General features: G+C 38.6%; 2 protein-coding genes across 2 annotated transcripts; both read right to left on the bottom strand.

Moving 5' to 3' along the window:
* Window positions 1–675: 675 nt before the first annotated feature.
* LOC121628991 (SH3 domain-containing protein 21-like) lies at window positions 676–6,751 on the bottom strand. Its single transcript, XM_041968451.1, has 5 exons — window positions 6,645–6,751; window positions 6,365–6,396; window positions 5,711–5,878; window positions 2,025–2,107; window positions 676–1,378 (listed from the first exon to the last, which is right to left on the bottom strand). Exons 1-5 carry the CDS (start codon window positions 6,709–6,711, stop codon window positions 1,132–1,134), a joined length of 597 nt encoding a protein of 198 aa, XP_041824385.1. The 5' UTR covers window positions 6,712–6,751; the 3' UTR covers window positions 676–1,131.
* Window positions 6,752–10,414: 3,663 nt separating this feature from the next.
* rrs1 (ribosome biogenesis regulator 1 homolog) lies at window positions 10,415–11,668 on the bottom strand. The gene has a single exon (XM_041968450.1). The coding sequence runs from the start codon at window positions 11,614–11,616 to the stop codon at window positions 10,573–10,575; it is 1,044 nt and encodes a 347-aa protein (XP_041824384.1). The 5' UTR covers window positions 11,617–11,668; the 3' UTR covers window positions 10,415–10,572.
* Window positions 11,669–14,032: the final 2,364 nt, after the last annotated feature.

Genomic DNA, 14,032 nt, shown 5'->3' with positions numbered 1-14,032 from the left:
TTTTGCTTCCTCTTACCATAAGAGTGAAAAGTCACAAACCAGAGTTATGCTATATAGAATAGCCTCATTTTGTCTCATTACAAATCAGTGTTCTCAGAGGACCAAGTGGAGCTGTCTCCCTTTGTAACAGTTACACCCTTTCCTGTACAAGTCTTGCCTCCCAATCACTGGCCCCAGAGTGACTGCCTCCTACTGCCTTCATAACAAAGGATTATACAACAGTGAATATCAAACAGCTGAAGGAGGAGGTTTTCCCTCTGGATGTCAAGGCCAAGGTTAGGATTGGATTTGCTGTTTGCATGCACTAGAAGGAGGTAACCTATAGAGATGCAGCCACTGGAGCATGCTGGGAGGCACCACAGATGATGACATGCAACTTCTGAGAGCTGCTTTGGTGTTGCCTGGACAACTGGCACAATCCCTTCTCCTTTGGCAAGGCTTTAGGCAGGCCTCAATCACACTTCCTTTCGCTTCAGAGAGGTTTTTTGTCCTCCAAGACTTAAATAGAAGGAGGCCCAAAGTGTTCAAAGGAAAATGAACAGGAGTTTATGTGTGGAGGCAAATAAACAGATCATGGCCAGGAAGGGTTTCCTATTTTAATCATCATCATAGTAACTTATGAATACAACCACATATGTACAGTATGTACAAAAATCATGATAAAGAAACAAGAGCATCAACACTATAGAAAATGGCTTCATTTGATTATCAAGGGGAATAAAGATTGTTTCATTGGTTGCTACTACTGCTGTGTAGTTGCACACATAGTTGCTGTAATTGTATATTTTCCAAAGCTTATGTCTGGCATTTGATAACATGCTGAAAAACTGGGCAGCATTTCTCCACACCTCCTCATTAGTGATGTCACAGCATGAGTTGCCCATCAGCGGCAATGTGCAGAACAACCTCTGTGACATCCCTAATTGGGATGTTTATATTTAACATTTTTAACTTCTTGCTTGCCCCTTGCAGCAAAGTCAAGAGCGCCGGATGTGGGACAAGTACAGGATATCTAGATAGTCATGATGTATATTTAGATTGCATAAACTAAGCTCCCTACCCACCCAATCCCCAGTGCTGCACCAAGAAAGTGGACTCTGCTCAGTGGCCCAGCACAAAGAAAAGGGCTTCTTAGTCGCCCTCGAAGGCCCCGTTGGTGGCTCCCTGGCTTTCAGTCTTTTTCCGGCACTTGGACATGATCCTGTGGAGCAAACTTGGAGATCTGTGTATCTGAAGGTGGGAGGCCACAGGCGGGGGCAGAGAGATCTGGGGCCTACTCGCCAGGAAGGGGCCCTCAGGCTCAACCTGGCCCTCATCCAGCCCTACTTCTCTCCCTCCTCCTCTGCTCCCCCTCTTGAAAGCCTGTAGAATGTGTCCACTGGGGTACAAAGAGGAAATAACAAACACAAAGGCCCTGTTTATTCCTTATGACCTGAATTCCACTGCTGGAATACAAGTCGGGCACAGAGCTGTACAGAGTGCTGCGTAGTGTGAGTTTATTCATGTACATGCAGTGAAATATAATCTATATGAAATATTGTTTGTATATGCCTTTTACTCTCTCACAAACATAACTAATCTCTTGTATTTGTTAGAATTGACTGCTATGATTAAAAGATGTTAAATATTCAGCAATAATAATTATTTTTTAATATTATTTAATATATTTGTTTAATAGACAAAACAAAGCAATGCATTTTTCTATTACTCTGGCTCTAATTAGATGCAATGCAGTAAGAGGGGGTTGGCTTTTATACTTAAATGAGTGTGTGTGTGTGTGTGTGTGTGTGTGTGTGTGTGTGTGTGTGTGTGTGTGTGTGTGTTTAGGAGGCTTGGTAATCAGTTTGCTTTGTTATCTAATGAGGGACGAGAGTGGCCACCTGTTGGGGGGAGGGGGGATGGGATTTGGAGATGGGGGATGTGAGGAACATCTGCCGGATGCTGAGCGTGTATCAATGATGTGCAGGTTTGTTGAGGGGGGATGCATGTATTTGTTAATAGTTGTTGTTTCTGTTTATACTTACTTTCCAAATCTTATGCGCTCACTGTCCCCAGCTGAGGTCCTGAGAGATAAACTCCTTCGTAGGCCTTTTGGAGGCAGATTTACCTGTAAATGTATATAAATATATAGTATATACTATATTAAATGTATACAAGATGTGTTTGGATTAGAAATAAGCCACTAATGTCCTAAAATAATCTGTAAACTGTCTTTGGTGCTTTCTTCTATGTGCTCTAGTACTTTGTCTTTTCCTGTGATACCAGTATATTTATTTTTCCTGTGATTTCTTTCTTTTTTTGCAAACTTTAGCTGAAGACAGAAATGGATATAGTATGTGCTGTTCAGTTTAAGGATTAAATATCTTCTTATGGGCTACATAATTATATTTGACATATCAAATGTATGTATAAAGTAAAAAAGTGCTTACTTAAAAAACCTTTCTAGCATTCTTCTAATAATAGTGTTTTAAGGTTTACAAAACGATTCTAAATTTCTGCAAAAATATGACTCAGAATCTCAAATTTTCAGGCATGTTGTATAAATAGGAAAATAGAATACACACAAAAAAAAATTAGACTGATCAAAAATATTAAATCTGCTGGTGGAAAAAACATGTTGAACTCTAACTCCAGCAGATTCAAATTTAATGCCAGCTTTATTTTTGTTTTATTTGTAATATTAATTTAAATGGCAATTTATTTATTTTCTTTTAAAAATGCAATCTATGATCTTCACAACAGATCTTTTGGGAGTGGATCATGGTACAAAAAAGTATTTTCATCATCCTACAAAATATTACAAAACCATTTATAAAGAGTTTTGACTCCACCAAACCACTGTCAAAAAGATGATGACCGAATGGAAATTCAAGGACTTTGCTCAATCCAAAAGCCCATTTGCATTACATGAAATGGTTCAGGTTGGTACAGTATGCCCTGTTTGCGCTGAGAGGTTTGGGTCCGGTACGCTATTTTGTATGTTTCAATTATAAAAGGGGCCCATACAACCAAATCATACCCACCATCTATGGACCTCATTTGCTTGTAGGTCCATAAGAATATTGTATGGTACTGGTATCTAATGATAAAATCCATTGATTGGAGGACAGAAAACGTCACTGCCCACAACAAAAGCAAGCAAGCGAAACAAACACAACATTGCCGTTCAGTTCATGGCTCAGTTGGACATTGGAAAGATAATAGGAAAAGGATGCCTGCAAACAACACTAAGGTCTGGTCGTACAATGCAGCATTGTTCGTACAAAGATTAAGCCAACAGAACAAAAACTAGCTGCTGACGACAATGAATGTGACACAATTAACAACAATGATAAAAATTGAGAGCAATCTTTGTATTCTTCAGTCATTCTCTATTCTACAGTCATTTAGCAGACGTTTTTATCCCAAGCGACTTACATCTGAGAGTAAGAACAACACAAGCAAGAATTCAAACAAGATGGGACGTCATAATTAAGTGGTAGTCAGACTGCTGTGAGTCCAGTTGGACCCAGGTGCTGTTATGTTGTGCTAGAGGTAGTGCATAACTTTTTTTCTTTTTTTTTTTGTGGTGGGAGCACTAGGCGTCTTTCACTGGCAGAGCGTAACTGTGGAGAGGGAGTGTAGCTCTGGATTAAGGAGTGAAGGTAGACAGGAGCCGTTTGGGTTATTGTTTTGTAAGCCGGAAGCAGAGCTTTGAATTTGATGCCTGCTGCAACTGGAAGCCAGTGAAGAGCGATTAGCAGCGTAGTGACATGAGCTCTTTTGGGCTGGTTGAAGACCAGACGTGCTGCTGCATTCTGGATCATCTGCAGAGGTTTAACTGAGCATGCAGACAGGTCTGCCAGTAAGGAGTTGCAGTAGTCAATGTGTGAAATGACCAGAGCCTGGACAAGGAGCTGGGCCGTGTGTTCAGTCAGGTAGGGTCTGAATTTCCTGATGTTGTAGAGAGCAAATGGGCAAGATCGAGCAACCCAGGCAACATGGTCCTTAAAGGTCAGCTGGTTGTCTACCATGACACCAAGATTTCTGGTAGAAGACGTAGGCGCAAGTGTGATAGAGTCGAGCTGCACGCTTATCTGTGGGGGTAAGGAAGGATTGGCTCGAAAGACAATAAGCTCGGTCTTGGACAGATTTAGCTGAAGGTGGCGATCCTTCATCCATGCGGAGATATCAGCAAGGCATGCTGATATTTGCATTGAGACAGTTGTGTCGTTAGGTGGGAAAGAAAGGAAAAGCTGAGTGTCATCTGCATAGCAGTGGTAGGAGAAACCATGGGAGCTAATGGCTGCACCAAGTGAGGAGGTGTATAGTGAATGAGAAGAGGGCCAAACTCCAAGCCCTGAGGCTTGTAGTTCCAGAGGTGACCAGACCTTACTGTTGTTTGCTGGCATCTTTTTCTTATTATTTAATCAACACTATGTGAACAGTGAAGTGAAACAACTAAACTTCCACGAGTAGTTTATTTCTTGCTCGCTTTTGTCATGAGAAGTGACGTTTTTTTGCTCCCTAATCAACACCAGTAGCTCCACCCTAACCGTACCTTACTATTCTCTCATGGATCAACATCAGAAGGGAGCCCAGAAATGGTATAGCTTGGTTTGGTTGTAAGGGCCCCTTTTATAGCAGAAACACACAAAAAGCATAGCATGCTGCATTGCCCCAACCGTACAGCTTAGTAAGTAAGTAAAGTAAGTAAATGTTTATTTATATAGCACCTTTCAGGATAAAAATCGCAAAGTGCTTAACAATAAAACAGAACACAAAATAACAATAACACAGAGAAAATAAAAACAAATAAAACTAAGTAAAAACAAGTTTTAAAAGATGTGTTTTTAGCTGCTTTTTAAAAGAGATCATGGAGCCCATAGATCTCAGGCTGAGGGGAAGGGAGCGCCAGAGGGAAGGAGCCACTGCTGCGAAGGCTCCGTCACCTTTGGTTTTTAGCCGTGTTGGCTTAACAACCAGCAGACCTTGATCACTTGATCTCAGGGACCTGCTGGGCACGTAGGGCTGTAGAAGGTCTCTGATATATTCAGGTGCTTGGTCATGAAGGACTCGATAAGTTAAAACCAGAATTTTAAAATGCACTCTGTCATAAATAGTGGAAACGGACCGTAATAGTCTGGGGTTTTTCACATTGACTAATGTTAATGAGCATATTGAGAAAGGTGAATGCCTGGTGTGCATGGCAATAGTACAAGAGGAAAAAACTATTCTCCACAAAGAACATTGTTGCAGCCAGCAAAAGATTGCATGGACAAACCAGAAGATTGTTGGAAAAACATTTGTTGAAGAATGAGATGAAAATAAAAATAGGTTGGTTAAAATAAATAAATAAATGAATAAATAAATAAATAAATAAAATAATAAATAAATAAAATGGAAAATATTAACTTCATGCAAACTGTGAAACACAGTGGTGGTAGAATCATAGTTTGGGTCTGTCTTGGTGCATGTGGGCCAGGATAGCTTTTCATGAATTCAAAATCAATACCATTAAATGTAAAGTATTTTATCACATTTGGTTAACTTGATTATTTTTATCTACTTTTAAGAACTCAAACAAAATCCCACACAGACATACTGTATGTTGAAAATGATGTGTTTAAGCAGGATAAAGAGAAAGGTTGATCTGCTCTCAGAGTGCGCAGCAGTAGCAGCTCAGTCCTCTCATACTGCATTACTCAGTACATCCAGGCAGCCAACCAACCTGGCTCAACTCCATCACACATGAGGCGGGGAAGTAGCCCTGCTGCCCATCCTGCAGCTGCCCAAACCACCTCTCCTCCTCATGTTTGGACAGCACCCGGATGACGTCACCTGGAGACAGCTTCAGCTCATCTGGCCAGTGGGGCTTGTATCTGTGCACCACTACCATCTAATGGACAGAGGGAGAGCTACAGTCATTTCTTACCTGGGATGATGTATTATCAGATGCAATTATGAATTTTAGCCTAAACTTAAATTATGTGTGGCTTGTTTAATTGTTCTCTGATGTGATTCAGTCTACAGAAGGGACTGTGTAGAAGACTGCATGTCTAGATTCAGAGATTAAGTGCTGTGCAGTGAAATATAAACCCTAATTCTGGGTCTACTCCTCATTATCTGTTGCTTCTAAACATGTTCCAACATGTTTGTCAGAGTAATTAGATAAAAAAAATTCATAGTAAAGCTGCAGGAAGTTAACTGATTTTACATAACATCAATGTCACACTCAAATCAGTTTTTAGTATATATAAAATATATCTATTGTATTTAATTTTGTTTAATCTCTTTTTTTCTGCTTAAGATCTACATAATGCTAAATGAAGAAAGCACAAAAAAAAAAAAAAATAGTGTTTTTCATTAAGAAACTAGAACTTGCCTTTTCAGCTTGTGCCCTGTATCGGTATCTTGCTGTTTAACCATTTAGAGGGGAAATGAATCAGCAAAAAAAAAGGTTAGTATTAACATCTCCCATGACTGTAAATATGCACGACAACACCATTTTATAAGTGGGCATGCTTAAGCATCCTTTCAGCTGCGTCTTTCAGTAATGACAGGAAGAGAAATCAAAGCATCAGATGGCAGTGTCCTTGCTCTCACTAACAATGCAAATCATGTCACGCAAAACCACACTTCACCTCAGATATGATTCCACTCACCTTGTGGAGCAAGGACAGTGGTGAAGACTTCAAAGTGCTCACTGCTGTGCATGTAGATGTGCTGCATGGTGAAGATCTGACACTTGCACACTGACAGAGGCTCTTGCGATCTCTCTGCACTTCCTTTAAATAAATACAGCTGACTAATCCACTGCAGCACCGACTGGAGCTGGACACAAACAACAACTCATCCTTCCCAGAATACAACACACACAAGCATACACAGCACAATTAAGATCTCACTTCATGTCAGAAAGTGTATGACAATAAACAGAATTAATTTGTTATAAAGGTTAAATATCACATAAAAAAGATCTGTTTTCAATATTTTAGCTCAGCAGTGGGATAAAAAGTTGAGAGCTCATTAATAGGCAACCTGTCTTCATGATGGCATCTATTGTTCTTTGACCATCTGGTCATGTTGCAGGAGAAGTTTAGAGGCCACTGCCACAGCTTGCTCTGACATGAATAACAATTCATAATTTTATCTCATCAAGAGGGCTTGATTGATTTAGAGTTATTGACTGTGGCCCACTTTCCAGTGGCCTGGGTGAGCAGGGACAAAGATGAATGAGCTTTGGACGTGGTGGGGACTGCTCAGCAGATGGTGATTGAAACACCACCACCTCCCCTCTCCTGCTATGGTGTGATGGAGCTTGGCTTGTGTCAGCGATTAAAAAGCCTCCATCAATTACACTAGAGCAGTCATTCAGCCGGATCATCATATCTGAAGCAAATACCCCTGCAAACATGAGAAATAGCTGTTAGAACAAGGTGACAATACACACAGAGTGACTTTATCAGCTTTAGTTCTATTTACAAATTTACATTTTCTATTTTTTATATAAAGTTTAATCAATGTCAACAGAAAATAAGGCTGAAATCCTGTCAGGATTAATTAGGTGATCTGAGCAACCAGCACCTTTGTGTGACAACTGAAAGAGGAAGCACCTGTAAATGGATGAGACAACTAATTAACCGTATTAACCGTTGCTGCAGAAGGTCTGCAACAAATCACTGCATCCTTTTAGCTGTAAGGTAGTTTCCATCAAAATGAGCCAAATGTGAAAATGCATACCTGCAGAGAGTGAAATGCAAACAGCTTAAAAAGCATGGAACTCACTTAAGTTTATTTATGTTTTTGGTTTAAGTTGTGTGAAAACACACTGAAGGTGCAAATCCTGCTTTGTGGGTTATATGTTACACTTCTCACTGCTCCTAATTCAGTGTGATGCCTCAGTTGGAACATGAAGGCCAAAGCAAAGCCCTTACATAACCAAAGACCACAGCTAAACCTCTTAGAGAAAAAAAACTCACCCTGATGCTTACTTCTTGGAAGAGGAAAATGGTAGAATACTAAGCAGCTCAGAGTTTAAGCACTGTTAACACAATCTAGGACAGGTTTGGAAAAATGATGTAAGACACTTTCAAAAAAAGTTAGGCTTCAAAGCATCAGCTGCTACCTGGGCTCCGTTAATAATGGATTTGATGCTGTGCTGAAATCAGTGGGGAGTGGGGATGCTTCAGAACAGAGTTAGATAATAAGAGATGACATATATGTCAGATTTATCAGAATTTTTTTTTTTTATCAAATCATTTGTATCAAGTCTGTATATAAACATCCTTAAATATCTCTGGGGCATAAAGCCATTATAGGCAATGCTGCAAATGAGTGATGATTCCTTGACTAATTGGCTTTAAATTGTTTCAGGTTTTATCCAAAACTCTGTTATCTGCTTTTTTTTCCCAGCAAGAACTTAAAAAACATACAAAGTGAATACATTTAATAAAAGCATATAGAGCATTCACAAAATCCATTAAACCAAATGGAAAGATTATAACACCACAATGATCCTGCCAAGAGAGGGCAGACTAGCGTCCTCACAAAAGACCATCTTCATGGCCATAATAAACTTCATGTACTATTTGTCTACTATCTACTAAGGATTAAATCTAGTGATGAACACTGACTACTCTGATAAAAATACAAAGTGAAACATTTTGTTTGATTAAGTGCTTTCCATTTCATGTGTCCATTAAGTCCAGTCTAAAGCAGAATCAAATCAAATCAATTTTTATTTATAGAGCACTTTTTAATGCACAAAGCAGCACAAAGTGCTTTACATAATAAAAACAGATTATACTTATTAAAAACTAAATTTAAAAGCCTTCACACATCAAAGAATAAGAGAAAAAATAAAAAGGCGCAATCACACACATACAAACAAAGGCATGTACACCCCCCCCCCCCCCCCCTATCTACTTTTAATCCTTTATTTGCTTATTTACTAGATAGATATAAATGATGAACCAGTTTAGAATGGGCATTTGTAATTGGAGGGAGACCAGGAAACTGCTCAGCCTGGTGTCTGAGGGTCCAGTTCCTACTTACAGCAAAATGACTCTCAGAACCACTTTATCAGATTGGTCTGACTGGGAGAGCTCGCAACATAACACCTATCTTGAGACAAACTGAAGCATCAGAAGAGTCAGGAGAGATGGTGTGTAAAATCGGTTTCTTTATTAGCATTAAGCATTTCTATTACATGATCTTAAAATACATGGGATGAGTCAACATAATCTGTAATTAAACTAAAGTGAATCTTGTATGGATGATTACTTTAACTCTGTTACTTATCTCAGTCTTACTGAATGAATGAAAAATGAGTTCAAAAACAAACAGTTAAAAATGCAATACGGTTAATGATTTATTTTAGATGATGTTGGCCCAACCCAAATAAATAAAGCTGAGACAGCAGAATTGCTTCATGCTGAAAGAAACCTATAGTTGTGCAGCCATGTTTGACAGTTTTTTCTATATATACATTACTCACCAAGATTTAGGGATATTCAACTTTCAGGTGAAATTTACAGAGACTGTAAAAAGTTGATGCTACACTGACATTATATCATGAATGTAGGACATTTAATTATTACCATTAAATGATAATTCCTTTATCTCAAACCATTTATTTAAACAAAAGCTAACAACAGTTAAGACATAAATGTCAGTAACTTCATTAATCACTTTGTTAAGAACAGCTGTTGTGCAGTAAATGTGGTACATGTGCATTCAAACGTTTAGTCAAATTAAGTCCATCTGTAAAGGTTAAAGTGAATTTTAGGTTTTTACTGACATCATACAAGAAGTCAAATATCCCTAACTCTTTATTATTTTAAAAATATTGAAGACCTTGGACAACTCTTTTTCAGGTGGATCGTTCCGGACTTGCACACCCACTGTTTGCACTCACTTCTGGTCCTGATTTGTCACCTTGTTGTTGGTCAGCACATTTCTAAAATATTTTCAAAAAATGCTAGGATTACACATTTTAACTGGGACCATATTTATTATGTATTTATGACTCATAGAAGGTATGAAAAGACATTTATAAGGCTTAAAAACAATTTTGTATCAGAGAAATATTTGTGTCATTGCTTAAAACATTCAAAGTGCAAAACCAAGATAACATTAATTGAAGATGTTTCCAAAATTGTGTATCTAAGTTTAACTCGTATTGGTTTTCTAAAGTTGGTTTAAATGTTTGATGGTATAGTCTCCAATTCTAAATTATGACAAACAGATGCAACAGATACTTGTACATAAAATGCACATAACTGTAAAAAAAACCAAAACTTAATACAGGTGCAAATTAATATTTTAAATAATGAATTATTTTGAAATATGGATCTAAATCAGCTTGAGCTGTTATGGCTTATATCTGTGTTACTGAAAAGGAAAACCAAAGACAGCTTTGACTTCTGATGCAATGCTTAAGTGTTTGCTTTTTTAATCGAGCCTCTCTGATGCTGGCATCATTTTACAGTTCAGTTAATTTACATAAACAGAAGCAGGCACACAGATGTCACAGTTAAATGAGTTTATATTGCATTAGAAATGTCCAGTCCAACTCTGCTGGTGATATCCTCAGTGCTTCCCAGGTTTGCCTTTCTTCCCCCCTCCTCCAGCTTTACCTCCTTTTCCTCTACCTTTACCTTTCCCCCCTTTTCCTTTGCCCTTTGCTGCCATGTTGCCTTTACGTCCCTTCTTCCCTCCCTTCTTGTGTTTGGCTGCAGCCTCCTCTCTGTCCTCCTCTCTCATCTGTTTATTCACAGCCTTGGTGATGTCTAACTTGGGCGTCTTGCTGCCAATGACCTGGAGAAGCTCCAGCTGCTTCTGCTTCTCGTTGGAAAAGTCACCGATGAGCGGCTCGAATTTCCTCTTCTTGCCTGTGTTCTTTGGTGGCTTTTCTTTAGACAGGCTTTCCTGGAATCTACCGACAGATGCAGTGGAGGTTTTGGCCACACTCACAGCTCTAGACAGCTCGTCTTTGGACTGCTGGGCTTTGGGGAGCAGACCCACACCGGGAGCTTTGCCTTTATGCGCCCTGGCGATGTTTTTCAGCCTGTTGAGCTCGTTTTTGGCCACTCTCTCATTCTTGGCTTTAACGCGTTTGGCGAACTGATCCTCATTCGGGCCTGCCTTTTCTGGCACCTCGATCAGCCAATCTTTCGTGTCATCGTTGGCTCTCTTATAGCCCCAACGCCTCCTCCATTCCTTTGCAGTTTCATCCCAAACCAAATTGGTTTTCTTCTTCTTTTGTATACCTTTTAGCTTGGCGAACTGCTCCCATTTAGTTGGAGGTCTAGGTTTAGGAGGAGGCTTCTCTCTGGGCAGTCGCGTCGTGGGCTCCGGTAGTTTGGCTACTATAGCCTCCTCAACCCTCTCTGTGGGGTGCTTCCATATTTCGTTAATGAGAAGCTGCGTGTTGTCACGAGCTAAGGACCGTAAGAAATCCTCCTTCTTCTTGTCCCTAAAGTCCCGGGACTCGATGCGGTTTCTGTCATATGCGAGCAGATTCCCAATATCAAAGTCCAGTTCCAGCTCTTTCTGGACGGAGATACTTTTGAGTTTTTCAGCCTCTTCTTGCTCAGCTTTAGCTAACAACTCCTCTACACTGCACGCTGCCATGTTGGTCTCCGAAAACGTTCAATCCCCACGTGCAAATCAGAAAAACGCATACATCTACTTCCGGGTTATAGCTTGGAGAGGGAGGTTCCACTTGTGGCCACAAGAGGGCGGTATTGTTTCACCTCTTTATATACAAGGACACTAAAACTTCGACCACATTGACAAATACACATTTAGAATTAAACTATGTCAATGCAAATATTATCCTAATGTAAAATAAAAGTATAAATCAGCTTTTACTTACATTTTTTGCATTATATAGTACTGTAATACTGTACAGGAATATGTGCATTATTGTGCAAAAATGTTAAAGTAATCAAAAAGACAGACCATACAGACATCACATTAATGTAACAACTTTTGTCTGTAGGGGGCATCAACGAGGCCAGCTTGAGACAAGATATCAATGTTGCCATCTGTTCCACTGCCATTAAAGACTCCATACAGATATTCATTATGTCTCATACTGTAAGCTGCATGCTGAATCAATGACCTCCTGTTTGTGGAGATTGCGGATACACACGTTAATGCGAGATTATTGGTGAAAGCAGAACAATGTTTTCTCTTCAGCAGATAATCCCAAAAGACTCCATCTCACTAGTTCTGAATAAAATTCTGAATAATTAGTTTCCTGTTATACAGCGATATCGGTTTGTGATAACAGTTAACAACTGTGGTTCCCTCTAAGATCACTGATCTATATGAGGTTTGCTCAGGATACGTAAAGACAGACAAATACTTCATCTAGTCACCTGCTTAGAAATCCTTTTGTCTTTCAAAACTATGTGTGTCAAGTTAAAGTCTAGATAAAATTAATTTAATCTTTAATTGGTTTTCTATTTCACATTTTGCACAATATTTCAGAACCTGACACAAAAATAAAAAAAAGCTTAGAAACTGTTCAGAGTTTTGCTTTGTTTGTAATTTACTGGAAAATATTACAGAAATTGGTGATTCATGCTGCACTTAGAGGCCTATACTAATTGAGCTTCCAATGACCATGAATTCTAACAGTAAATTCCTGAACTGTAATCTTGAAGATTCGTGTTCAGCATATGGCCATTTTTATTATTTTTGGGCCAAAAGTGGCCATATTTGAACAAAGTTCATGGAGCTGGAGAGCGATACAATACTGAAAGATAACTGGAGACAAATCAGATAGATAGATAGATAGATAGATAGATAGATAGATAGATAGATAGATAGATAGATAGATAGATAGATAGATAGATAGATAGACAGACAGACAGACATACGTGAGGTGAGGTGCAACTCCATGATTTAACAGAAAAGCCTAAAACCTAAAAATGACTAATGTTGTCACAGTCACACATGCTCACACGTGCGCTTAGTGAAGACCCAAAAGATAAATACATAAATAAATTAATAAATTATATATATATATATATATATATATATATTTGTCATTATGTTCAAATAAACTTTCAATCAATCAATCAATCAATCAATCATAACATATAGTTCAGTTATTGCACATGTAGTGACTGAGTTCTGCACCTGAGTGTTTAACGTTCTCACGGCCCATAGAAAGAAGCTGTCATCGTTGAGGTGCAGGCTCTGATCGACCTGTATCTCCTGCCTGAGGGAAGCAGGTGCAACAGGTGAAGTGCAGGGTGGGAGGGGTCAGAGAGGACAGCTCTGGATGGCTAAAGCAGCGTAGTGGCTATCTCCTCATGGTGGGGCAGAGGGCAGCTGATGATTAGCTAATTTTATTCTATATACTGAATCATGGAATTGTCTTCATAAGGACCTCAAAGTGATTACAAGGAATCATACACACACACTGATATATATATATATATATATATATATATATATATATATATATATATATATATATATATATATATATATATATATATATATATATATGAAATGGAAATGGTAAATTAATAAGTAAGACATTTTTAACATTTACACAACATGGTACTCCTGTGGAATTACAATGCCAACATTTACGCAGTCGGAATTATTAGAAAATGAAAAAATGATAGATTAAGTACAGTTTATAACAAAATAAATAAATAAAAATGAAAGAAAGTGGGTATGACAGTAAATGCTTGTGAAAAGCCAAATGTGTTTTGAGTCGAACATTGGCAGTTAACAGACAGGGCATTTTAAGACACTTCCAGCACCATCACTTTCTCTTTTTACAGTCCATCATGTAATCACTATAATGACAAGTTTTAAATTGTAGTTGTAGGAAAACTGAAATTTGTATGAGTTTGGAAGGTAAGGTATGAAACATGTCGGTGCTAAGTTTAGAATATATCTGAATAATATTATAGGTGGAGCAAATATAAAAAAGCATACCATAGGAAAAGTACTGCAGTGGTGAAACATTTTCAGCTGGCAAGTAGGTAATTAACCCTAACTAATGCAGTAAGTCAGCTGC

Source organism: Melanotaenia boesemani, chromosome 18 (assembly GCF_017639745.1).
Source record: "Melanotaenia boesemani isolate fMelBoe1 chromosome 18, fMelBoe1.pri, whole genome shotgun sequence".
Taxonomy (NCBI): Eukaryota; Metazoa; Chordata; class Actinopteri; order Atheriniformes; family Melanotaeniidae; genus Melanotaenia; species Melanotaenia boesemani.
This window is presented reverse-complemented; position numbering and strand designations above follow the sequence as displayed.